The sequence below is a fragment of the Gamsiella multidivaricata genome, assembly GCF_025024155.1.
Source record: "Gamsiella multidivaricata strain RSA 2152 chromosome Unknown BC939scaffold_14, whole genome shotgun sequence".
Lineage (NCBI taxonomy): Eukaryota > Fungi > Mortierellomycota > Mortierellomycetes > Mortierellales > Mortierellaceae > Gamsiella > Gamsiella multidivaricata.
Window position 1 is genome coordinate 353,430 of NW_026251722.1, and position 25,599 is coordinate 379,028.

The window sequence follows — 25,599 nt, forward strand, 5'->3', positions numbered from 1 at the left end:
CTGATGGGCATATATGAAACCACTCTAACTCGAGCCTTTTTGTTTTTTTTTTGTTTTTTGTAACATGCAGAGGGTGACGAATTTCCTGTACTTCAGTTCAAGGTCTCAAAGCTGCAAAAGCAAGTCCGGGAGATGCGTAGATTCATGAGAGGCCTCATTCAGTTACAGGTCGAGCAATACGAGCCGGCGACAATCCTGATCCAGGCTTGGTGGAGAGGGTGTTTGGTAAGGAAACCGACTGGGTCAGGTTCTAGAGATTATTCTCTCACATCGTAGCTAAACGCGACGCCATTTGGATGGTTACTATAGGTCCGCCGGGAGTTGAAGAGGCAAATGGTGTTTTCATGGCATAGGAATCCAAAGCGGAATGTCAAGCCGACCAAATACTTAACCAGGGCCGAACTTCACCAGAGCTGCGAGCGAATCAGCACTCCAAAGGCATCACTTCTTGTCATGGAGGAGTTGGGTGGTATGGCTTGGATGAAGTTGCCGTTTTATGCGTTATGCCTCCGATGAGACGATGATTTTAACATTGTTCTTTATTGTGGTATTTGTAGCCGATAAGGAAACAATAGCTGCTGTCAAACTTCAGGCAGTCTTTAGAAGCTATCTTGTCCGGCGGCGGATTCGAGCATACCGAGAAGGCATGAGGGCAGCCACAGTAATTCAAGCAACGTGGTATGGCTACTGCTTAATATTATTCAGGTTCAACGATGATGCTATCACAGATACAATCTGTACTAAGAATGAATGCTGTTGTACTAGGCGCGGATATCGCACTCGGAACCTCGATACACGTTTAGGAGTTGAACAGCTCCGCTTCAGGAACCTGAAAATTCAAAAGGCATTCGGGCGTGTGTCCATCAAGCTGCAGTATCTTCAAGGCCGGATTCTCGCGTTAGAGGAAAACAGTCTACCAATGCACGAGGCGCAAGAGGAGATTCACAAGGAGCTTGAAGATATGGCCGATCAGATGGACGTGTTAAAACAAGATCTGGAGCAGGGTTTGAAACAGTTGGACGAACAGGTTTCTGAAGAAAGAGAGCAGACGACCATTGAGCTTCGTGCCCTCACCGACCGGATCCAAAGACTGGAAGATGAGCTGAAGTCTGTTCGCAGCTCAAACACCAGGTAAGTGCAACTTGCCAGCAAGCAGGACCATAGTGCGACCAGATCACGCGTCTGGCATTGACAGTTAATTTACTCCGCAATTTGATCTAGCATCGAAAAGCAAGTGAGGTCCTTGACACTCGAGTTACCGGCGAGTGCAGATGCAGACAAGAATGAACAGGAGGATGAAGAGGATGAAGACTATGAGGTGGAGTATGATGAGGACGGCAACAGGATTGAAAACCCCCCAAGAAAGAATAAAAAACGAGTGGCTATGCAGGATCAGCACCAGGAGCAGGGCGTTGGATCTGTATCCCGAAGAATAAGTGCGACAAAATCTGTAATGGATACTACTGTAAACGGTAGCCCGACACAGATGGCTGAGTCACCCGTTCCAATGCCGCAACAGCCACACCGAGGAAGTATGGGCAGCATTCATAGTCAGGGACACACGCGAACGCTGTCGCTGACTTCTCAGCCATCTCCTTCGCCTAGTCAGACGTTCCCAAGAGCATTCTCTGCATCATATTCGCCAACGATAACCAATGCAGCAGTCTTGCCTGAAGGCGGATCGTTCCCAGGCGGAGCGAGACCACACTCAATTCCATACCCAGGAGCAAGCAACAGCAGCAATAACCCACCTCGACCTCTAACAATGGATTCCAATCAACTATTCCGCTTCCATGCGGCGGCGAATCAGTATATACCACTTTCTCCATCGACAGTGTCGGCAGGGGCAGCAAGCGCGGGTTTTCCTGGAATGGTCCCTACAGATACGAAAAAGTATGTGTCGAAGGACGATTTTGAGTACATGCAAGCCGAAGTCGACGCCCTGAGGCTGAACAACGATAGACTGGAGGGCATGGTTCGCGAACTCACGATGCGTTTGAATTCACTGACACCGAACATGAGTCAGTATTATCCTGGGTAGACACGACCTTTTATCGGTGAAGATTGCTACAACAAAAGTGTTGTTGTGGATGACGAACAATAAACATTGTTATAGCAATATGTTCATTTGTATGCATTCGTTTGTCTTACTGGGATGTATAGATGGTCTTTACAATACACTTGAGCTGACTTTGGTCTCAAGGATCCTAGCCATGTTTCAAGTGGAAGGGGCAGGATACTTTCTGAACCCCACGATTTCTTGTTCAGTGTACACAGCCCCCTTGTCAGAGCTAGGATGACCATCATAGGCTATCGTATACCGTGCATGCTGTTTCCAGCGTCTTAAAGCGGTTGCAATGACATTTTTGCTGGTCAAGACCAAAAATGAGCCCCGTCCTCATCCCAATGCAGCGAGCCTATATCCTTTCATGTTAGCGAGACCGTTAGAGAAAATGCCAGCCAAAGAACGTTGTTCCCGCTGAGCTTCTTGCGGCTCATTGAACGAAATCAAGGGGTCTTTGATGCTCAAATGGATTACATCCTTTTCCTTTTCCTTTTCCTTTTTTTTTTAAGAGATGTCATTCATGTCTTTATGGCTCTTGTGCAGTTGTGTTGAATGTGCCTTGCTCATCATTCTCCCCTTATTTCCTTTTTCTCGATGCGGCTCTGGAGAAAGTCCTGTTATTTTTGGAGCTCCCAGCTAAATGGCCGAATAATTAGGAGTAACAGCCCCGGTTTCTTCATCTCGTTCTTTTCTTCACTTCTATGACAGGAAGCAGTATCAGATTAACAAATATACCACCTACTACCCTAGTGAACGCATCACATCCAACGGATTCGCCACCTGCTGAACGCCTCGTTACATCCCTTCACAGCTCTGTCGTACAAATCTTTGGCGTGCAACCATCCTCACGAAGACAGTTCTCCAGAATGGATTCGACCGGTGCAGGACCTGCTACCCCAACTTTCAGTAATGGCAATGGCGTATCGAAAAAACCAGCCTACCTTAAAAATTTGCAACCGCGAGCCGCTGCCGCCAAAAACTTTAATGATAACGACGACACTGACGAGAAACATGGTGTGAGCTTGAGTGCGGACTATAGAGCTCAGAAAAAAACCACCGAGGATCTGGTCGCTTTCTTCAGGTCTTCGCCACCGCCTTCGCCAATTGGTGCCAGTGGTGGTAGTCAGCATCAACGACTCTTATCAACCCTGTCTGCAGCAACTGCGACACACGGCGAGGATGAAAAGAAGAAGCGGTCGCTGTTGCAGAGGTTGCGCCCCAAGAAATCAGGCACGAATCTCAATAGTGGGAGTGGAGGGGGGACAGGCAAGGACCTGAGAAATGGAAATCGGAGGAGTAGTATGCTAGTGCCCTCTGTTCCAGAGATGAGCAGCAGTATTAACAGCACGAGTGGGATGGCAACTACTGGGAGGGACGAGAATGATGAAGAGGCTACGACAGCCACGTTGCCGAATGGTAAAAAGTACATCATGATTGCGGTTGATTACAAGAACCCAACAAGCGGCGCAAATGGAGCTGGAGCTGGGGGCTCGAATGCACTAATGTCTCCGGCGGCTAGCTCCATCATCAACACAGCTTCTTCAAGAGGGCAGAGTCAGGTTTCGGATGAATTGAAGAGCGCTTTGGTGGCGGTGCACCCCCCCGGAGAGTCTAAGAGGACATCGGCAGCAGTGGGTGCGCATTTGCAGTCGAGCATGCTGGATAGCACGCCTTTTCTGCTCGACAGCCTCTCGGTGCTGGAGGACGCGACCACATCCGTGTCAGATTTCGGAGGATCTGCCAGCAGTCAAGCAAACGTCTCTCACAATCTGCAGCGATCAGTATCGACAAAGTCGAGTGTGGCCGAGAGTGGTGCTGGTGACATGTCGAGGACTGGATCCAAGCGCACGAGCAGGGTGACGTTCAGCACGCCGAGGTCTCCAGCAGCACCGTCTACTGCACTCCCGCCCATGGACGAGAATGAGGTCGCAGAGGCACTAACGCAGAGGATTGCGTCGCACAAGGCGAAGCAGCAACAGGCCAAGAGTGCTAATGGTAACACAGACAACAAGGCGTCGACGTCAGGGTCTTCATTTGGATCTATATCGAGATCCACAACGACACTTGACTTTCCGGAGGTCGCCTTGCCCAAGCCCGTCTCCCGCAAGAAGGTTCGTCATGTGCAGATCCAGACCCAACACTGTATCATGCGCCCCATTCATACCCAGACGGAGCCCTACGAGAGCCTGGTTCATGATCTCGAGGTCAAGGACTGGTCTTTTCAAACCACGGATGTTGGGACAATTGCAGCGGCTATTACGTCTTCATCCTCCAAAGAGGACGGCGCTGAAATAGCAACCTTGACGACCGCAGTGGTCGACCCTATGACCATGGCTACACGAAGCGCAGCCACGAGTCCCATCGCCGTGACTTCTTCAAGCACGTTCTCTTCCAACGCGACAACATTTACCAGCACTGGATCCATCAGTACCTCCACCTCCACAGAAACCATATCCACGGACGCCTCCACCTCCACCTCACCCCCTTCCTCTCCTGCGCACGACGATGAGCTCGCCCAGTTACGTCAGCAAAACGTTCTGCTCAAGAAGCAAGTTGCCTCGTTGCAGCGAGATCTCGCCGCAGAAACCCGCGCCCGAACACGACACATGCTATCGATGCAGGATACCCGTGACAAGTTCGAGATGCTGTCTGCTATGGCCTACAAGAAACTCAAGGAAATGATCTTCCAGCGTCATGTCCTTGAGATGGAAGTCCGTGAGCTCCGCGCCCAGGTAGACCTCCAATCCGAGGTCAACGTTGTCCAGCAAGGCGAGATGTTATTCCGACAGGAGCAAATGCAGATGCAGCAGCAGCAGCAACACCAGCAGTATCGGCACCAGTTCGTGTAGACGTTGCGCATAGTTTTTTAATTACGAATATCTTATTGCAAAATTGTCTTCGTACGACTTTTATTACAGCTTTCATAACGATGCTTACTATTGCACGCTTCAGACACCGTTTCCTCCACTTTCTATTCCTTTGAGCTGAGGTCGACCTTGGCTTGATCGACACAAAGTGGGCATGGCTTGCGTCCACGCTTCGACCGAATCAATGCCGCATGGTTTGCCTTGGTTCTTAATGCGATCTTTGTCAACGACGACTTCATCTTTGGCATCGTATCCTCGTCGTCCGCAAACAAACACCGGTCATGATACGCATGTCTGCAGAAGAACATCACAAATGTCGAGATTGGTGAACCCGGCAAACGGTTCTCCCCCCTGGTAAAAATTGGTTCCTGACATCCAGAGCACAACGTTTCTTCTGAACAAGAAATACCGCGCTTCTGAGACCGCTGCAGTTGATCCGCCATGGCAACGCTGTCGCTCACTAGGATGCGACGACATCCCTCCCGCAAGGACATCTGGAGGTTGAAGTCTTGCAAGATCTTGAGGAGTGCTGGACGCAGGTCTGGTATCTCCAGACCGTTGGGAATCCTACGGATCAGGCGGATCGGATCGATCTCTGTGCCTACGTTTTGGAGCAAGCCCCGGATGAAGTCTATTATCGGATTGTGCATAAAAAAAAAAGAAAAAAAAGAAGAGAGACACTATCAGGATATTGCCTAAGGAATTGTCCTAGCTGTCAAATTACCCACAGTATTCGATAACGTACGAGGTTTATCCATGGAGTATTTGAGTAAATCTTCCCAAAGATCGTCATCATTTTGCTCCTTAGCAAAGTTAATGGCCTAAAACAAGATGTTGCAAGGATAGCGTCGTCAGTGCTCTGATGCGGCGACATGATTATGCCGTAAAATGTCCTTGTTATCCAGTCGTTAAACTTACGCGCTCGACATCGCCCAGACGCTCGATAATAAGCATCAATGCCTTCTTGTTGTTGCCCATCCGGCCCAGCAGGAACACCATCTCTGGCACAAGGTCCCGTTTTTCACAAGCGCGATATGCCTATAGAACCAGGTTTACAGGAAATCAGGCTTTAACATCGATATTGAGAACGTCCCTTTAGACGCGAATTGACCTGCCAAGAGGCGGACGCAATGTATACCTTTTCGAGAGAGTAATAGTTGCTGGCCCTCAAGAAATCAATGAGTTTGGCTGGCGAATATGCAGCATACAACTCGACTTGTAAGTCATGGAACTCAAAACTGAGGTGCGGATCTCGCAAAAAGAGTGCATGCAGGTAGATATGTAGCTGTCGAGGGTGAGCCTGGAGCTGTGAAACGACTTTTTTGATCTATATCATGAAGAACAAGTCAGCGTTATGCAATCGGAATTGCAGTTGTCGTCCCAACATATCGGCTACCAAAAGGAGCGTAATGCATACCGGAATTTCCTCTGTGTGATGCACCATAAGTTGAACAGCGGGTCCCTTTGTGAGCTCATCTTCGGCTGTCGGCTGAGGACGACTTTCCTCAGACGGTGTGCCTCCAGCTTCCTTGGCCTCATCAGCATGCTTCTCGTCTCTTTCCATTTTCTTTTGGTCGTACAGGTACTGATCAAACTCCATCAGCAGGACGGCCTTGTCGCGAACAGCTGAGAACAGGTCATGATCGCGAATAAGATCAAATACATTGGGCCGTCGTAGCCTCAAGAAGTATTCCAGCGCACGATCCGCACGGTCTGCTCGGGTATATCTATATTTTGTGATTGTATCCCATAACAGTGCATGTAAATTAGTGGCAAAGCGCTAGCCATGCAGTGAGACAGTATGTAGTTTCAATGAGCTTACAGTTCCGCCAGGGATTCCATCAGTAACACATTGTCCTTGTCCTGCCTAAGGCGGTCCTCCACAAGGACGATGACGTATTGGATGTTGTAAAGGCCTGGAGGGAAACTTTTGACTGTCTTGAAGAGCGACTATGGAGAGCAACGACACAACAGGAGCGTGTAAGCAATACATTCTCTGCTCGCTTTCTTTTCAGCTGCCGCATTATGACTTGTAAACTAACCTGTTGGTCATGCATGAGGAAATGAGCCAGGACCAGTTCGTAAATGGTGCCACTGAGCGTTGGTTCCTTGAATGGTATATACCCTGCGATAGCCTACGAGTCAATAAAGAGCTATTAGAATTCTCCCGTCACAATCGCATTCTTCACAGACTCAGACTGTCCTTGACACAGTAGCACTCACCTTGAGCTGACGTGCTTCTGCAAATGCATAGATCCAGTGCTCCCAGAGATCCGCGTCCGAGCCAAGGATACTCGGGCATTGAGTAGCTGCTTTATCGTACTCGCCTATACAAATAAAACATTATGCCAGTATTAACAGGCAAAGCTTACTTTTCGGGGACTTAGTTCCTGGGCAACTTGAACCCCTATGGCACTCCCGCTGCGATAACTTACCCTGATCAAGAAGCCATCCAAGATACTTTTGTCCGATTTCACTAGCATTGAACTTCTTGCTGCCTCCATAAATCTGTGCTTCCCTAGCATGCCCTAGGGCCTCCTCGTATCGTTCTCTCTCCATGAGCCATTCGATATGATCGTCCAAGTCGCGCTCCTTGGCAACAACAAGATCCTTTGGACTACCGATATAAAACATGTCTTGTGATGACAGATGTTCGAACATGTAGTCATTGGCCTGGTAATGCGCATATCCGTGTAGCGTCAGGGCATCAGAGCTGATCTCCTCGTTGTAGGCGTTAATTATGCGTAACTCTGGTCGCTTCGCAAGCTATCAGAGATGATAGCGCGTTAAAGATAACAAGAACATATTGTCGTGAATGATACCGATGCCAAATTGTCAACATTATCGCTTAAATTATACCTTGCGTTCACTCCGTTCTGTGCCACTGATATGGGCAATCTCATCAATGTCGTCGACTATATATGCCATAAGCAATAGCATGTCCTTGAAAGGAGCAATACCACATACGATGAAATCCGTCTGAAACCTATCGAATTTTTAAGCACACTCACCGGTTAGTTCTGAACAGCATGCGTGCATCGCTGGTCGTCAAAGCCCGACATACATGGTAGTGATTTCAACATAGTGCGCAGGCAAACCGGCCTTCATCTGACCCTTTGGCCTACTCTTGACAACTGCAATTTTGACAAGAGCAGCCCAGCCGATCAGCAGCTCCGTCTCGCTTCTCCAGCACAATCTGCATTTGAACAGATCTGCTCTTGGACTGGATCCTGGTCTATCGATAAAAGTAATACGCTGCTCCGTCTCCGTGTCATATATCTTGACTCCCAGGTCATTAGACCAGGCAATCAAATTCCCGCACCACTTGATAGCATAGATGGGACCTTCTCCTGAATGGAGTACGACATCTCGGTTGCCGAACCAGCCTAGGAAAAAATTGATTGTAGAGGTTATCAGTTCGTGGCGCCTTCCTTGCACTCCAATAATCCACTTTTAATCCTGCACAGTGTATAGGTGCACCTCACCTTTCTCATTGAGGATGAGTTGTCCTGCCATGCCTCCTGACACAAACCGGCGGGAAGTTGATCGAGCATAGTGAGGTTCCAGGGCAATGGCCTTTACAGGTCGTTTGTAGTTGAAGACGTGGTTTTCGTTCTGGAACAGCCCATTGATAACCACCTTGCCTATTGTCACGAGAAAAGAATGAATCGCACATTTGTCAGCAACGATGTTGCGGTGGGGCGTCTCAGTTATAGCACGAGAAGGTAGTGGTGATTTCAGCCTCTCCAGTGGCACGCTTACCATCGTCCGAAGCACTCGCGATGTGTTCTCCATCCAGGTCTACGCTCAGGTCGTTCACAGTTGCCGCGTGAGCCTGGAACTTTTGATTCTCGTTTCCTTCAAAATCCATGATATGCACCACTCCCCAATGTGTCCCCATTGCCTAGATTCCAATTGAAATAAGGAGGGATTCTTCGTATCAATGTCCGATCGGGTCCACGCGCCATGAGCTTGAATAAAAGCAACAGCGTGTGTAGTGCTTTACCAGGAAACGTTCAGACACGGTCGTAGCACTAGCTGAGTCCTTCTTGAGCATATCCCCAATACCTGCGCCGAGTCGCTGGTAATTGAGCTTTGGCTCCTCATCCTCTTCTTCCTCATCCTCGTCCTCTTCCTCTTCCTCAGTTTCATCGCCTTCCTCCTCTTCTTCGTCCTCTTCTTCGTCCTCCTCTTCGTCCTCCTCTTCGTCTTCATCCTCCTCCTCTTCGTTATCGTTCTCCTCTCCTTCCTCTTCCCCATCCTCTTCCTCTCCCTCTTCTTCTTCTTCTTCGGTTTCTTCCGCGGTGTCTTCCCCATCGTCCGCGCTTTCTACTTCTGCCGCGTGCTTGTTCTGCCCATCGTGCATGTCCTTAGGACTGTGAGTGATTCCAGGCGTCCGTCGCGTGGATGGATCCTTCGTCGCATCGGCTGCACTGCCGGTTCCGGGTGTTGAACTCATTCGAGCGTTTGCAAAGTATCCAGTATCGCCTGCTGCTTGTTTGCTGACACCTCGTTGGTTGTTTGCCTCGAGTGGGAGTAGTTGCAGAGGTTGGTCTCAAGGTAGCCCGACCGCATGGCCTCAAGTTCAAACGGCTGAGCATCACATGACTCGCTAAGGTCTTTATTTCATCTATGCCTTCTCACTGGACGTGCTGTCCAGGGGTTGCTCTATTTCTCTTGTTTCCGGGTCGGCCAGCTCTTGGTCTTCGTCCTTAATCTCCAAGGCCTTGTCCTCTGCAATCTCAATATATCTGGCAATGGCTTCCACCCTCTTATTGCACCGGAGACAGCACCACTCATCGTCGATCATCATCTTGGTCTTGATGCAGTAGTAACAATAAACATGGCTACAGTTGGTGATATATGGATTGTGGATAACGGTAGAAGTCGTTGTTCCTGGAGCCGCCGAGGTGTTGTTATTTTCGTGGCAGATGGCACAAATGTGATTTGGAAGAACAGACAATTCATTTGCGGACATGAGTGCTGCTGGCAGAAGCATCTTCTTGACGTTCCTTTTCAGCTTAGATACGTTGATCAGTGGCATCAAGAACATCAGAAATTCCTATGAAAGGCAAAAGGCAAAGCGAGGAGGGTAACTGAGTAATTCGGTCCCGGTTCAGCAATTGAAGGCCATTGCATCGGTATGATCTCAGCCTCTTACTGTAAAAGCATGCCAGACCATCTGGCGATTCAAAAACTCAAAGCTAGCTTGGCGGTTTGAGTTGCGGTCAGCATAGACAAGTCGCATCGAAAGAAGACGCTCCAAAACAGACCGATACTTTCCAGCATATAAAAAGGCCAAAAAGTTGAGCAAGGAGGCTATCCGGAAGACGCTCCCGCTTTTCTGCAACAAGTTCCATGCTTTCCTCTTGATATTGTCCTATTGTATATGACACAATGGTATGAGTAAGGGTCCTGGACTAGCTCCTTCTGTCTGATATTCGATCCATGTTTTATTGCGCCCATTTTTGCTGGGCCGCATACCTCTGGCAGTTCTCCCCATCCTTGCGCTGTCACGACGCGATTCAAACGCTCCATGATGTACTGTCCGCCAACCGTAATTACGCCGTACGTGATCTTTTGCGTCTTGGTCAAGGGCGCATCAGTAGCAGTGGATTGAACTAGCGCAATTAATTGCCCACATAAAGAGGTCAGGAACAAAATTCCCTCGGAGTCACATTTGCAGTGACACTTTGATCCGACGAAAAAAAGAGCCGAAAGAGCTATCCAAACTTACGGCCTCCGCTGTGTTTCCGTTCGTTTCTGTAGGTCAAGTTTTGCAGCTGAGAACCATAGGTAGCGCCCATGTCGTAGATCGAAAACTTGTACATGATCAAGTTCAGCGCCAAGACCAGCTCGGGCTTGAACTTTTCCTTGAGGGTCGGCTATGACAAGGTACGTGAGCCGATCAGAGTCTGTCTCGTGCACGAGAATTTTCATGTGTCGGAGATAAAGCAAGTTTTTACCTTGAAAAGCGAGAATGCACTCCAGAGTTGTTCCTTCATGGTCTCGAGCAGCTCCTCATCGAGCAGTTCGGCATCTAACTGACTGACTTTCATGATGCGGAGAGGTGGGGAGGGGAACGATGCAAGTTGGCGACGGAGCGCAGAGAGTGGGGCCTGGACCCGCTTCCAGTCCGGCTCCCAGAATGGTGTCGAATTGTTCATGGCTCGAAAAGAATATGATAGTTTGTTGGGCGTAGGGTATAAAAACAAGAAGAAGAGTAAATGACGAAGGGAGGAGGTAGGAAGGGAAGAGGAGGGTGATTGGAGAAGGGCGGGTAGGTCTTTCAGTGAGGTTGAAGCAGGCGGGGAAAAGAAAGAAGAGTGGCTTTTTACTTTACTATCCATTCAACGAAAAAGAAGGCACAGCTCTTGATCGATTGCCCACCCTCTCTTTGCCTTGCATCACATTCTTCTCCACCATGTCCGCGAGAGATGTCCTGCTGTCCGTCCTGGCCGAGGCTGCATCCCAGGAGCAGGGCCGTATGAAGAACGCTGTCGCTCAGCTCCAGCAGTGGGAGACCACGCCTCAGTTCAATTCCACGCTCCAAGTAAAGAAAGGCGTCTAAGAGCTATTTTTTTTGCAGTCGAACCTCAACTCCTCCGTGCTCAACAACCCATTATTGTCTTCACTTGCGGTCAGGACATTTTCTACGACAAAACCTTGGACACCAACATCCGTTGGCAGGCTATCATTTATCTCAAGAACGGCATCGACAAGTACTGGCGCAAGACTGCCAAAAAGTATGCCCCCTTGCTTTCCATCCAATATCCGCGAGCGCACTGACTTTGCCACCATGCACAGGTTCTCTAATAGTGCTGATCATGATTTCTTTTGAAAATAGCGCCATTGCACCTGAAGAAAAGGTCGAGATTCGATCCCGTCTCTTGTCCGCCTTGGATGAGGAGCAGAAGCCTGTAAGGTTTAGTGGATACTATTTGCCAAAGGCACTTTATTAATTGAACATGGATTGGATGGCTCTGACCATGAAAATTGTATCCTCTCAAACAACGCTATAGCTCGCGACCCAGAACGCCGTTTTGATTGCCAAGATCGCTCGAATCGACTTTCCCTTGGAATGGTATGTGCTGATTAGATCCCTTGCATGTTTTAGAACTCACCACACTTTGAAGCAGGACACTGACGAGTTGACCTTCACTTCTAGGCCCGATCTGCTGACAACACTCTTGGAAATTATACGCTCGTCGACTGCGAATGAATCCGACTCAAGAGCTCGACTTGTCCAGCAGAGATCGCTCTACACACTTCATCTCATTGTCAAAGGACTTATCTCAAAGACATTAGCAGCTGGTCGGAGACAGTTTCAACAGGTTGCACCAGACTTGTTCTCAAACGTTGTCAATATATATGTTCGCTACGTTGATATGCTATTTGCTTCCAATACTACCAATATTGAAGTCATTTCCGGGTGCTTGGAGACATCCCACATGGCTCTCAAGTGCCTGAGGAGGGTCGTCGTCCACGGATTCCCAGAGTTCTCGGCCACAGAAGGACCCGTTGCTTTCTTTAGACTGGCATTGGAACACCTACAAAAGTTCATTACATTCAAGGAAGCAATCCCGGAGCAGTGTTCATTCTTGGTTACCGCTGTGGACTCACACATCAAACTCATCGGAAAGTTCTACATGGACCTCATGGACGCCCACCCAAGACAGTTCATTCTTACACCAGGCGCGGGAGATGTTCTTCGATTTTACTGGGGCTTACTTGCAGCACATAAAAATGAGCAGGGAGCAGCTTCAGCCCAGACGACCTTGATCCAGGGATTGTTATTGATCAAGAAGACGCTCAAGGACCCGCAATTTATTCTCAGTGATAGTAAGATTTCGTCCGCTAATAACCTATTTAAGAATGAGTGAGATACAGCTTCGCGGAAAGGGCTTAACCGCTTTTTCCGTTTTACCCTGTCAATACAGAGGATCCGGAGCAAGTTGTTGTCCAGTGCAGACACATTATCGAGAACGAATTTATGACCCCAGACACCACCAACAAGCTTGCCGAGATCCTGATTACTAAGTATATGCGACTGACCGAGGATGATCTGGAAGAGTGGGACTCGAATCCGGAAGAGTGGACTTTGGAGGAAGAGGCGGACTCTTGGAAGTATCAGCTGCGGGTATGTTGACTATGGGCAAATTGCGAGCATTGGACTGTTGACCTCATGTATATTACCCATGACTTAGTGCTCACATTGTTCTGCTTTTCTTTAGCCATGCGCGGAAAAAGTGTTCATGGACCTCCTGTCAAGTCATCGCGCCCAGCTGAGTCCACTTCTTGTTCAATTGGCAGAATCCACCGCAAGTAAGAGACTTTCCTGTATAAATGATTTGGTGCTGCTCCATAATGTGCTCTTTTTAAATCTTTCTTTTATGCTTTTAGATATGCCGGATATGTTTCTCAAGGATTCAATTTACTGTGCCATCGGACTGGGATCGCATGATTTGTATGGTGCCATTGACTTCGAGAGCTGGTTAAACGGACAGCTTTCCCAAGAGGTTCAGAATGCAGACCCCAGGTTAGTTCCTTGAATTTGCTACCACATAATACTGAATATTGTATATCGTAACAATGTCATTCTTATCTTTATTTTTTTTTTTCTCTAACGTCACTTCCTCTAGTTTCCGGGTCATTCGACGACGTATTGCATGGATGATTGGGAAGTGGGTCAGCGTCAATGTATCCAAGGCAGCACGCCCAACAGTATATATCATCTTGCTGCATCTTTTGAGGCCAGAGGAGCATCTAGCTGTCCGTCTTGCTGCAACGCAAAACTTGAAGGCGGCCATTGATGACTGGGACTTTGAACCATCTACATTTGCGCCGTTCTTGGAGCAGTCTGTTCGAGGGCTGAAGCAAATCATGGGTGAAGTCGAGGAGCCCGATAGCAGGATGAAGATCTTGAACTGCATGTCCATGATTGTGGAGCGCATGGATGAGCACATCACGCCATACGCTCAGCAAATTATCGAGCTGTTGCCTCCACTCTGGCAGGCGGCTGCGGACCAAAATCTTCTTCAGTCTGCGATTCTTGTTATCATGACTAAGTTGGTGGAGTCCCTGAAGTCTCAGTCGGTTGGTCTTCATGCACTTGTGATGCCACTGATTCGCCTCAGTGTCGATCCCTCTCAAGAGGCTCATATTTATCTAATGGAGGATGGTTTCGAGCTGTGGTTGGCGACCCTGAAGACTGCACGCCAGCCCACGGATGAGCTCCTCTCCCTTGCGCCAGCTGCGGTTACCTTGCTTTCAGAGGGTATGGATCATATGAGAACTATGCTCAAGATCCTGCAGAGCTATCTTATGCTGGATGCTGAACGCACATTCCAGGTAAGCGACAGGATAGACTGCTATTTGCTTTTGATGTGGAAGCTACCAACTTGTATTCTTACCCAAGTATGATATAAACATTGCCTTAGATTGCAGGATCTGCTCTGATTAGCGCAGTTTCTGGTCTCATGGGGGATGGCCTTCGATCAGAAGCCAGCGTTGCGATTATGCAGTTCATGGATATTACGGCCCTTACATGCTCCATTCGCATTACAGGAGAACTCTATGTGACTTCAGGCTTGCTGAACAAGGTGTTAAGCGTCATCATGGCTAAGAAGGTGGGAAGATCATGATGTCTGCGCCTATTGCTAATTTGAAATCTGATGTCGCCTTTGACTATATGGCTAACGGATAGGCTGTTTGAATTGGAGCTTTAGGAAACAAATGTAGTCTTGACACAGTACCTCTGCTTCTTAGCCCGTCTTGCAATTGAGGATTCCACATATCTCTCTAATGTTGTCAATAATGCTGGTCAGCAGTTCGGGCAGCCCCGTCTTCTGAGTGCCCTCTTGGATTTTTGGATGGAGAAGGTACTAAGCGAAGACCATCTGTCTGTCCAAAGCATTTCAAAGATGACTTGCGCATTCGAATCTAACCATTTTATCTTCATTTCCATTCGATACCATTAGTTTGATAACGTCTCCCACCCCAAGTACCGCAAATTGCACGCAATGGGCTTGACGGCTATGACCCGTACATCAGATCCTTCTGTTTTGGAGCACCTGCCCCGACTTGTTGCCATCTGGGGGGATGTCTTGAACGAAGTGAATGAGAACGGATCTGGTGACTCGCTTGTGTACTGGAGGGAGCTCCAGGACGATGAGGACGATACTTCCGAGGAAACCGCGGAAGTGATCCGAAGACGTGAGCTTTTGAAGCGCGATCCAGTTCACACGACTAACTTGGCGCATTATGTCAAGGCGTCAATTGTGGATTGCGAGCGGCTGAACGGTGGAGCAGATGCGTTCCAGCAGCAGTGGTTGTCGAAGGTCGACCCATTGATGCTGGAGGGACTGGGGCCTTTACTAAGATAAAAAGACGAGAAGCTAGACCTGCTCTTGCAATCGAGTATAATATATCGCATAAAGCATTAAGAAACTATTCCGGCTTTAATTAGTTGTACGTACATATTTCGCTAGGATATGAAGGTGTATGCTACAGAAGAACAAATATCTAGAAGAATTACACATTGAACTCCGGCTCCACCTCCTGCTTCCCTCTCTCGAGCGAACCTGGACTCGGCACTACAGCAGCCTCAACGAATTATGAGAGATTATATCCATTGCCAATCAGGCACTGCCTGAACTTCTCGTCCTCCTGGCCCAGATTCCCTCTGGTGTAGTCGAGGATGAAGAATCATGTGAAGACAGCTCCCAGAAGCGTGAGACCCGAGGCTAGCATAAATATCCAAACCTGATCCAGCACAGTGTTTCCCTGCTAAATCCTGCAACGGCAGGATTGAATGCCATGATGCACAATTAGAGCCCAGACGAGATCATCGCCGGACACGCCTGCATCATAGACATCCGCACATAGTGCCGCACCGACGATTATCAGAACCATAATTGCCACCAAGTTGACTTCACACTCAATTCTGTCGAGAGTGTTAGAAGCCGACCTACGAGATGTTTAAAATCCAAATTGTACGTTCTGCACCTTCATCAGATCAGTCTCCCTGATATTGTTTTGTCAACCTGCTCAAGCACAATTCCCATAAAGGAAGCATTTCCGAGTCGAATAAGCATCTCATGAGTATCGCTGCTCGCTTGCTAAGCAAGAGACCTTACCCACCAAGAGTAACTGCTAAAACAAAATACCAAATATAAGAATAAAGCAAGTGAAGAAAGTAAGTGAAAATCTCCCCGTCGGTGGTCCTGGTACCTTTTACTGTGGCGTTCTTCATGTGGTGTGTCATGATTTGGGTAGCTTGCCGCGCTTTGACACTTAATGATTAGGTTTGTCCTCTGGTCCAAGTGGATTGTTTTCTCCAAAAAGGGAAACGGATATTCAGAATCACTTTTGCTCATTGGTTCGTGGCCATGCAACATGTCATTAGGCACTCATGCTTTATTAGCGGCGACCAGCGCTACCTTTTTGGTTATGTAGCATGCACCATAGAAAAAGAATGAAGGAAAAAAAAAATAGAACCCCATAATTGTGGTTATACTGGTAGTTTCGGATAATATGAAGGTGCATAATTCGAGAGAAGAATGAAGGTCAAGATTTCAGAGATTGAAGGATAGTAATGACGGCCTTGATGGGTTATACATCAAGTGGCCTTGGTATATGGTTCCTTATTTAAAGCAAGGAGAGGCAGTTGGCGGTCTTGGCGGTTGTGGGGTCGAGTTGGTTGAGGATGAACTGCAGAACAACCTTGGTGTTGACCATGGTCACTGATGGCGAAGGGAATAATAAATGAACGGTCAGCTCAAAATCTCCGCAAATAACACTTCCTATAAATGATAGAAATGAGCAAGCTACTTACGATGCTCGTTCAACGACAGGGCGCAAAGATCCTGGAGAACAATGTTGGTGACACCAGCGTCGTTCTGGAAACAGGTCTGGTACGGAGTTACAACCTCATCGTACCTGTAATTATTAGGGAATAAATCAAGCTGTGGTAAGCATCAATATACCTTTACAAACATATATCCCCTGCACATAGGAATATTATTTACTTGGTGGCAATGTTCGAATGGACAACACCAGGGGCAATGTCTCCTCCCGCGTTCAACTTCTTGATAAAGTCCGAGCTGTCAACCATCTGGTAGAACGAGGGCGCAAAGAAATCGGAAATGACCTGCGAAGGCGCAAAGATCTTGAAAGCCTTTGCCCACGTAGTAATCGAGTCCAGGGTGGTACCATGGTTAATGGGCGAGACCCCGACGTGTCTGTAGACCTTGCCACCGCCACCCAGGTACTTCATCCAGTATCTGGCAAGAATGCCGCCCTGGGAGTGGCCAACGATATCGACTTGGGTCACGTTCAGCTTGCCAAGGACATTGTCCGCAAAAGTAGCCAACTCTTGAGCAGAATCTTCAATGGGAGCGAGACCTCCGAAGGTCGAGTTCTTGTACCTTCCGTAGGTAAGGCCGAAAACACAGTAGCCGTTCTTGATAAGCGCTGGGGCAATGTCGCTCCATGAGTCGACAGTAAGCAAAGTGGCATGGACCAGGATAACGGGGCGAGGGTGGGCAGCAGTCGGCTTGCAGGCGTAGTTGTTAATTCCGGCAATATCGCGCTTTTCAAGGCCTGAGGGCGAGGGAGCGCTGTTAACGGGCAAGGCAGAGACTTGAATAGTCGAAAATGCCATAAGCACAGCGGCGGAAGCGGCACCAATGACAGAGGAGATCGCGAACTTCATGGTTGGGTTGATTGACTATCGATTTTGTGTGAGTCCGTAAAGGAAGTGGTGGGTGTTTTTTTCCAGGAGAGGAGAGGCGCTCGGGAGATGAGGATGAGGATGAGGATGGTAGGAAAAAATGTAGGAGATCGTCTTAGTATTTGTATCTTTTTTTCTATCTGCTGAGGTTGACTATTGACCAAGACCGACAAATTAGATGGCGAAAGTCTTCCTGACGACGGTCTAATTGTCTAAGGCGGACTCAGGGATGCTGGAGGAACAGAAGCTCATTGACCCTGCACTGCGTTGTGTAATCGTGTTATGCATAAAACTCATTGCGCGGATCTCATGCTGGGGATGATATGCAGTCAAGCAAATAGACATAGTGTTTGTGATACAACACTGTTCTGGAGGAATGGAGGTCGAGCAACACGGCGATGTGCTCCACAACCCGCGCGGAGGGAAAGTTCATATTGCGGTGACACAGGAGCAATATTGCATGGAGAGCATAAAATTAAGGCAACCATGGACGAGGATACGAACTAGACGCGGTTGTGGAGGAATCTTCTTAATAAGCTGCTTTATACAAACCGCCTGCAAGACCCTATCATCTCATAGGCCGATGCTCACAATAAATTTTCGACGCGTCGTCGTTTCACGGCGCAGGTATACTGAGGTCTATGTAGGTACTTGCCGCTGGTACACAGCATACACGGACCGCAGCGTAACACCTTATTTCGCTCAACAAGCTGTCTGACAGGGTTTGCCTGAGACGCATGTGTTTCTCCACATTCGCCGCCGTACTGAACAAAAGTACAAACATGAGCCTTATGCAGACTACCCCACGACAATTTTCAATAACCCCACTTCCCCTGAAGGCATTTTATTGCCCTCCATCGCTCTCTACAACGTTGTGCTCGGATGCAACAAGGGAGAAATAAAGTCACCTGAGGTTCTTAGAGCGACAAGGTACTTGCCCAATCTCATTCCTGATACAGCACGTCCTCGCATGCATTGGTCATGTACGCACTGTGCCTTTGGTTTACATTCTTCTGCTGTATGTGGTGTCCGTGCGATAGTGCTTATCGAAATCACGAGGAAATGTTAATTGTACAAGAGTTGATTAGTTCCTGTCATGGAAGGCTATGGCTGTATAAGAAAGCAGTGGCAATGTTCTATTGCATTGAACTACAAATATTAGGACCCAATATTGGGCTTACCAACAGATATAGCCACACGAAAGACCGACCAAGGAGGTATGGGACCGATAATAGGGGCGCAGCTCTGCTCAGAACTTTTCTCCACATCCAACTCATATAGGAGTCCAAAAATGTCACTTTAGCCAGAGGTATCCAGACTGATGATATCCATAGCCTTACACTCCGGTCAAGATGCCCCAGTTATTCTGTATGCTGGGGCGAATAGAGCAATAAAAACCTACCCAGCTGATAGCTATTAAGAAAATAAAATAAAATAAAAACTCGTGAAAATGACTGCTGCGAGTGTTACAGTCGGATTGAACGTCCACGGCGAACAATGTCTTTGGCTCGGGAATTTGATTGACCTTGAAGGGTTCGTTTTTGCAGCTTTGTTTGAGATCTCACCCCCAACGCATCGTAACTCTAATATTGTCTGATATCTATACCGCCCCTTGATCTTGTTCCCGTATTGCACACTGCTTCTATGCTATCATTTTCATCATCGCGTTCTGTTGCAGAAATTGATGATTCACATCCTCTGTTTGTGTTTTGTCCATCGGCGTCGGTCTATATTATGGCTACACTTTATTCCATCGGGCAAATGATGGCGCATTTGATTGTCTGGATCTGATTCCACAATTTCATGGCTCTTCTTTATTATCTTCTTGAACGCGGCAGTCTTTATTCTCTTTGTTTTTGGTGCATGAGCTCATGCGAGCGATTTGGCTGAACATCGAAGATTGGTACCAACGTAGAAAAAGGCATTGATTAACCTATTACCTATATGCACGGCTAGCAGGATACATTCTAAGGCTAATCAGACGCGCCCGGCTTGCACAAAATAGCACAGAGCCCCTTTTGGAGCACATAGCAGATCGATGCGGGTACCTACATCTGGGCCCTCAAAAATGAACAAGCATAGACTTATCTCTCCGCGAAATATACTGGTTTTTGTTTCTGAAGGTTGTTGACAGTCCATTATTCTTTGTAACATCTTCACTAATAACGTGTAATTTAGTCCGCAAGCGCGGTTAAAGCACATATTGGTTCTTGTTACTGTCGCAATGACATTGTTCCTCATCCGCCTCGGACTTTTTTTTTGCAGGGACAGAACGAAAACTACAATTTCTTCATGCCTGTAATGTTTTTTTGCGATAAGTAGGGCCACTCGGATTTAATGAATATTGTATACTCCTGGGCGTATTCCATGTGAAGATCTGCTACATGTAGATTTCAATGAAGACAGATAGGATAGGCAGCACTTTTACTTCGCATTAGCGTATACCAAAAAAAAAAAAAAAAAAAAAAAAAGGCTAGATGGAAAAAAGAAAGGAATAAAGGAAAGAATAGAATACATTTCGACTATAGCATGTATTGGCGCCTTAGTCGCACCCAAATGCTCGCCTTGATGGCAACGATATACATATAGACCTTGCGATTTCCACTGAGTGTCAGGCATAGTGCCTGCTGTACGAATTTCAGACGAGCAAGGGATTAGCTTCGGGCAAAAAAAAAAACTATTGTAATAATCAACATCATGAGCGCGATTTTCAGGAAGCGGGGGAGAAACGGTGCAGATGATGGCGCTTTGCCTTCCTTGTTATGTGCTGGAGGCTAGAAGGACGCGCTTGAATATGAAACGCATTCAAACGCGACTCGTAGCCTAGATCATTTTTATTTTTATGTTCTATGTTGCTCACAGGTTTGGACAAGTGGCGGGCAAGCGATGGACAAAGTACAGTGTATATAATGCAGGGTGGATGGTGGTCTTGCCGAAGCGTACAGTATGAAGTGGCGGACAAAGGGGTTTGTTCCTTTTTTTCCCTACAATATTTCCATACTTCATTTTGCGCATCAATCGGTCCACTCAATATTTTATCAGACATGCCACTGCACTTCCTGCATTACTCTACTTTGCCCATCGCTGTGCCATCGCTTGTCTTTATCACTTGTGCCTATCCTGTGTCCCAGGCTCATTGGCTGTCAATACTCTTCTTGTCCATCACCTCGCTGGCCCATTGGCCTGGCGGTGCCCCGTCTGCTCTGGCAAACCTTGTTGATCTGCGCGGCGCGGAACGCACAACAACTACCTGTTTCAGAAAGACGTCCACACAAGCATGTCTGAAATGGAGTGGGCCTCACTGTTTGTAGTCCGTCGAGGACCTTCGTGCTCACAGGCTCGAGCGCCACTCTGACTCTTTCAGGACCACCTCCAGGGACACTGAAGGCCAGCAGGAAACGTTAACTGTCCACAGTGTAAACGACAAATTCGAGTGTCCACGCTGTAGGAAAGTTTTTCCAAGTAAGTCGGCCGTTTGAAAACGTTTAGAGCGAGGGGATTGCTCTCTCTTCGCGAACGATTGGGGATAGTGGGAGTGAATCTAGGATGAATAAAGGTTCTACTGGATTGAATGCTGCTATCTAGTCTAGGTGTAGATGGGCCTATATATCAGCGGGATCATTGCCACAGTACCCTGGAAAGTTGGAACTGGGCGCAGTACTACTTTTGCACTCCCTGTTACAAGATATCAAGCTGTCGTCGCCTCGTACATACCAGCTATGTAGGCGTTGAACGATAGTCTCGCTTCCACTTCAACTCCTCAGAAGCGCAACCGCGACAGTGCGATCCTTTACACTTGTAAACACTTCCGCGAATCAGACACCAGCAAGACCAAAACGCTGTTCATCGTGGACGCTTTGGAGTTGAGCCGCTTTTAAGTGGAGCTAATGGTAGTGGACCAGTTATTGGTACACAATCAAACCTTCGGTCCGACTCTTTAATAAATGCTACTGAAGTCAGATCCTTCATAATCTTTGCTTGCACATAACTAAGCGCGAGATCCAAAACCAAAATGAGGTGCACGGCGAAATACCAGATCGGCATCCTTTTCTATCCATCGCTTGACCAAAGCTGACAGATTTTAATTGAGGAAAAAATGAGGGAAGATAGCAAAGAACAGCCCCCTAGATTTCAATAGCCTCTTGGTACTCTTGATGCATATGAATACAGGCGCTATCAATAATGACAGTGGAATTCTCCGTGGACCATGGATTCAGACCCATATTCATCGCTATTTCCATGCAAATTTCACGATGACGTAGATATGGCTGTAACGACGGGTTTACTAGCCATAGCTTTCAGTAAAGGCAAAAACCACTTTGCACTCCATTACTCTCGGTCGCCCTCTGTCATATAAACATGTCTGCCGTAAGTCTACAGGACGTTCTAGCATGAGAACACTCAACTCCAAGGAATATTCCCCACATGCGAGATAGGATCAATCGGAGCCGACACGCTTTGTTTATTTTTGGATGTTGATGATCGTGCAAGCGTTTGATCTGTTTCAAGAAACAGGATAAGCGACGCAGCGAGCACAGCGCTCGTCCCGGACCAAAAGCCCACAGACCGTGGTCTTGGCAGTCAGATCCTCTCTATACGGCCAGAATAAACTATGCTGGGCGGATAAACATCTTGGCCATTGAAAGAAAATGGATACGTGATATCAATCAAGGAAGCTGCACAGTTGATCTCATCAGAGTATTATGCTGGAAAGAGCGCCTCTGGTATTCAGCGTCAATCGCATGGACTAGCGGAGCAGGAATGCAACCAGAGGGCAACCAGAAGGCAACCAGAAGACGTTGGGAGCGACGCATTTCAATCCTCGTGAGACTGACATTCGTAAACGTTACCTTGCTTGTACTAGTTTGTTCCCGTCAACCCAAAGCCATTTCTCAACGACCTCACAGGAAAGGCGGTCATGGTTAAGCTGAAGTGGGGACAAGAGTACAAGGGATTCTTGGTCTCAGTGGATTCGTATATGAACTTACAGGTATGCTTTGTCTCTTTACTGCATTTGTTTGCGTGCTTTTTAAAGACTTCCATCGACGATATTTTTCTGTCTAAGTACCATTCTGATGTCTTTTTCTGATCGAATTCTTACAGCTTGCAAGTACAGAGGAGTTCGTGGATGGGACATCTACAGGAACGCTCGGAGAGGTGTTGATTCGCTGCAACAACGTGCTCTATGTACGAGGCATTGAAGACGAATGAGAGGACTGAGGGGCACTTCTTTGAAGAAAGGTCAAGGAGAGCAGTGCAACGATGAGTATGCGTATCGATACTAAATAAAAACACTGCAGCAAGTTACCCAACGATATGTTTATTCACGAGTACATAGTATCACCACGTTCTATCGATGAAAGTTGTCTTTGAGAGCCAATTGCTCCACTAAAGATCCACAGGTCGTTCAAGTGGCTTGCAAGAGGCAAGGGCAAGGGGTGCTTGTTTGTCCCCGTCTTTCAACCTTCTTCAGCACCACATATTCATCTGTCCCTTTCAGATCCACATCACCAAGTCTAATCGAACACGCAACCAGCCATGACAACAAAACTCATTGCCTTTTCGCCTGAACAACAACAGACCCTGTCATCTCTGACCCTGACCTCGCCGTCCTTCCTCAGCTACCTCCTTCAGTACCAACAAGAGACCATTCGCGGTATCGCTGTCCGACTGCCAGGCAACTTTGTACATTACTCGCTTTTGTCGGATCAGCAGATTGTGCCAGGCAAGACGACTGTTGGAGATCTGAAGATGAAGGTTCTCAACGTCGTCTATGTGACGGATAGCCAGGAGCAGGTCGAGGAGTGCGTGCTGTGCCGGTTAGGCGTCCATATCGACGGACTGCACGAGATACCAGCGAGTCAGTTCTAGCGGAGCGTGAGGTGGATCGATGCGCGGCACTAAAACGTCTGATTGACAGCTGATATCCATCCTGGAGTTGTCGGCGCATAGCCGAGGGACAAGTCTTCTTTGAATCAGTTTCATTTTATTTCTATTTTTTCATTGATCTATACAACATGGAAGCGAATTGAGTCGGATTGCCTCAGGAAACGAAGCGGTGCGGCGAGAGAGAGAGCGAATGTTTACTCAGACTAGCAGATCAGGATCGTTACGAGACACCCTTCGGTTTACAGATATGGCCACTTTGTAAGGTTCTTTGTTTATGAACCATTGTAGATAGCAATTGATAAAGCAAACCACTGAACTATTGAGCCATTGGACCACTGAACCATTGGATAACCGAACCCAAATGGTCATGTGGCAGCAAAAGAACTTGGGAACAAAAGATCCAGACCTGGCTCTATGGTGTCCCGCTCGCGTTCAGTTAAAGAAATAACGTTCATTAAATTATTGAGATCACGCCGTGTCCCCCATGTCCACAATTGTGGACAGGGACATGGACATGAATTCACTTGCGATAACCTTTGCACTCGAACGTCCATAGCATTTTGCTGTCGATAACATTTTTTTTCTGTTCCTGGTTCCGTTCCTGAATTCCCCTTTCATGGTCCTTTCACACACATACGCGCACACACACACACACACTCTCTCTCTCTCTCACATGTACACGCCCATATATACGCTCCCTTTCGCTACTAATCCCCACTCTCATTCTTCGTGCTCCATCTTCTCTTTGCCACTCATTACTCCACCTTTCATGCGTTGTTGTTCATAAGATTCCTTTGTCGTTTGTGCATTCGTCTCCTTTTCGGTCGTTCCTTTCTCGCATTCATGGTCTTATAGTCTTATAGCTTCACCTTCAGCCGTCCGCCTCATACTTCTTGCCGTCTCCCTCACATAGCCATATTTTTGCGGCATACAGTAAAGCTCAGAATACCGCTTGTTTATTCAGGGTTTATCTGTTGTCTGCTCGCTATCTACTTTACTTTGGCTTTTTGCGGCCAACATCACCCGCAGTGAATTTATAGTACAGCCCTTATTGTTTTTTGTAAACATATCAAGAAAGGTGTCGACGGTTTGCTGCTTCTCCATCGCCTCTGCCTTGATCAGTTGAATTAACTGGCGACGGCGCCTGTAGGCCTTACAACGTGCTGGGGTGAAGGGCCATTTGTTGTCTTCCAATATGGCCTGTGCAATCGGGCCATGAAATTCATCCCATGCTTGCCGGACGGTAAGAAGACCATTGTCAGACAGCATGTTGTAGCCCTTGACCCTGGTTCTTTCTTAGCTGGGCGTTTGTTTAGCTCTACGGCAGGAGGGCGGAAAGTGGAGTGCGCTGTGTTAGATCGGCGGCATTACTATCAATTGTTTCTCATTATGTAACGCTTGGCTGCTAACTTTGCTTTTTTTGCAACCACGATTGTGAGAAATGTAACAACAACAACATGCATGCACTGCCAAGGACGCGAAGCCTTTATTTCGGCAAGCCTTGATAGATGCGAGGAAATAAGAGAAAAAATGTGATATATCTCCGTCGCTCGCGTAAAACCTTTATTCATGCGCACAGAATAGACCCTGCGGAACAATCAGTTTGGAGTGTCTTCTGTCTCCGTCGTATTATCTTTTGAACCGAGAGAGACTGACAAAGGGATCAAAATAATCAGCCTACATGGTTCTGGTTACAGTAGGACTCGTCCAAATACACAAACACGGCGCCCTTATACTTGTCGGACCGTCGCTTTTGAAGGTAGTGCCGCCTCTAGGCCTCGACATCCTCGGTTCCGACAGGATTTCTAGTGTTTCCGACATCCTGATAACGGGAATCCATTTTCTCCATCAACAACTGAATCGCTTCCTTGCTTGGAATCATGAATTGATCCGCGAATAGCACCTTGATGCGGTTAAAAACGACTCTAAGATTACAGCTTGTCCCTTGGTGTTCGTTTCCGTTGCGATTCGTCGAAGGTCTGAAGCAAACGATAGAGTGTGGTTGTAACGTGGATGCTTGCCTCGAGCGTCTCCGTTATCCTTCC

The 25,599-nt window shown here is 47.6% G+C and overlaps 8 protein-coding genes across 8 annotated transcripts; 4 read left to right on the top strand and 4 right to left on the bottom strand.

Annotated features, from left to right (window-relative positions):
- Positions 1–51: 51 nt before the first annotated feature.
- Positions 52–1,260, top strand: BC939DRAFT_61927 (uncharacterized protein). The gene is made up of 4 exons (XM_051561788.1): positions 52–225; positions 310–469; positions 558–678; positions 766–1,260. The coding sequence occupies exons 1-4, from the start codon at positions 133–135 to the stop codon at positions 1,133–1,135; spliced, it is 744 nt and encodes a 247-aa protein (XP_051414987.1). The 5' UTR covers positions 52–132; the 3' UTR covers positions 1,136–1,260.
- Positions 1,261–2,602: 1,342 nt separating this feature from the next.
- On the top strand, positions 2,603–4,958 carry BC939DRAFT_443447 (uncharacterized protein). Its single transcript, XM_051554542.1, has one exon. It carries the CDS (start codon positions 2,767–2,769, stop codon positions 4,912–4,914), a length of 2,148 nt encoding a protein of 715 aa, XP_051414988.1. The 5' UTR covers positions 2,603–2,766; the 3' UTR covers positions 4,915–4,958.
- Positions 4,959–5,036: 78 nt separating this feature from the next.
- On the bottom strand, positions 5,037–9,298 carry BC939DRAFT_394191 (uncharacterized protein; the record flags this gene model as incomplete). Its single annotated transcript, XM_051552133.1, has 14 exons — positions 5,037–5,563; positions 5,678–5,753; positions 5,851–5,970; positions 6,071–6,259; positions 6,350–6,659; positions 6,755–6,870; positions 6,963–7,067; positions 7,156–7,259; positions 7,368–7,698; positions 7,792–7,918; positions 7,997–8,318; positions 8,418–8,576; positions 8,695–8,836; positions 8,939–9,298. 14 exons carry the CDS (start codon positions 9,296–9,298, stop codon positions 5,037–5,039), a joined length of 2,988 nt encoding a protein of 995 aa, XP_051414989.1.
- Positions 9,299–9,495: 197 nt separating this feature from the next.
- On the bottom strand, positions 9,496–10,321 carry BC939DRAFT_61986 (uncharacterized protein). Its single transcript, XM_051561789.1, has one exon. It carries the CDS (start codon positions 9,983–9,985, stop codon positions 9,563–9,565), a length of 423 nt encoding a protein of 140 aa, XP_051414990.1. The 5' UTR covers positions 9,986–10,321; the 3' UTR covers positions 9,496–9,562.
- BC939DRAFT_483441 (Pex12 amino terminal region-domain-containing protein) lies at positions 10,082–11,099 on the bottom strand (the record flags this gene model as incomplete). The annotated part of the gene is made up of 4 exons (XM_051559179.1): positions 10,082–10,312; positions 10,417–10,553; positions 10,670–10,817; positions 10,899–11,099. 4 exons carry the CDS (start codon positions 11,097–11,099, stop codon positions 10,082–10,084), a joined length of 717 nt encoding a protein of 238 aa, XP_051414991.1.
- A 257-nt stretch (positions 11,100–11,356) lies between these two features.
- On the top strand, positions 11,357–15,317 carry BC939DRAFT_394196 (armadillo-type protein; the record flags this gene model as incomplete). Its single annotated transcript, XM_051552134.1, has 13 exons — positions 11,357–11,485; positions 11,578–11,678; positions 11,780–11,852; positions 11,955–12,016; positions 12,101–12,638; positions 12,687–12,774; positions 12,873–13,072; positions 13,167–13,272; positions 13,336–13,471; positions 13,575–14,283; positions 14,373–14,561; positions 14,661–14,813; positions 14,913–15,317. 13 exons carry the CDS (start codon positions 11,357–11,359, stop codon positions 15,315–15,317), a joined length of 2,889 nt encoding a protein of 962 aa, XP_051414992.1.
- A 1,182-nt stretch (positions 15,318–16,499) lies between these two features.
- BC939DRAFT_443453 (putative secreted lipase) lies at positions 16,500–17,745 on the bottom strand. The gene is made up of 3 exons (XM_051554543.1): positions 16,962–17,745; positions 16,769–16,872; positions 16,500–16,676 (listed from the first exon to the last, which is right to left on the bottom strand). Exons 1-3 carry the CDS (start codon positions 17,645–17,647, stop codon positions 16,582–16,584), a joined length of 885 nt encoding a protein of 294 aa, XP_051414993.1. The 5' UTR covers positions 17,648–17,745; the 3' UTR covers positions 16,500–16,581.
- Positions 17,746–21,989: 4,244 nt separating this feature from the next.
- On the top strand, positions 21,990–22,996 carry BC939DRAFT_443454 (uncharacterized protein). The gene is made up of 3 exons (XM_051554544.1): positions 21,990–22,033; positions 22,530–22,655; positions 22,769–22,996. Exons 1-3 carry the CDS (start codon positions 22,025–22,027, stop codon positions 22,874–22,876), a joined length of 243 nt encoding a protein of 80 aa, XP_051414994.1. The 5' UTR covers positions 21,990–22,024; the 3' UTR covers positions 22,877–22,996.
- Positions 22,997–25,599: the final 2,603 nt, after the last annotated feature.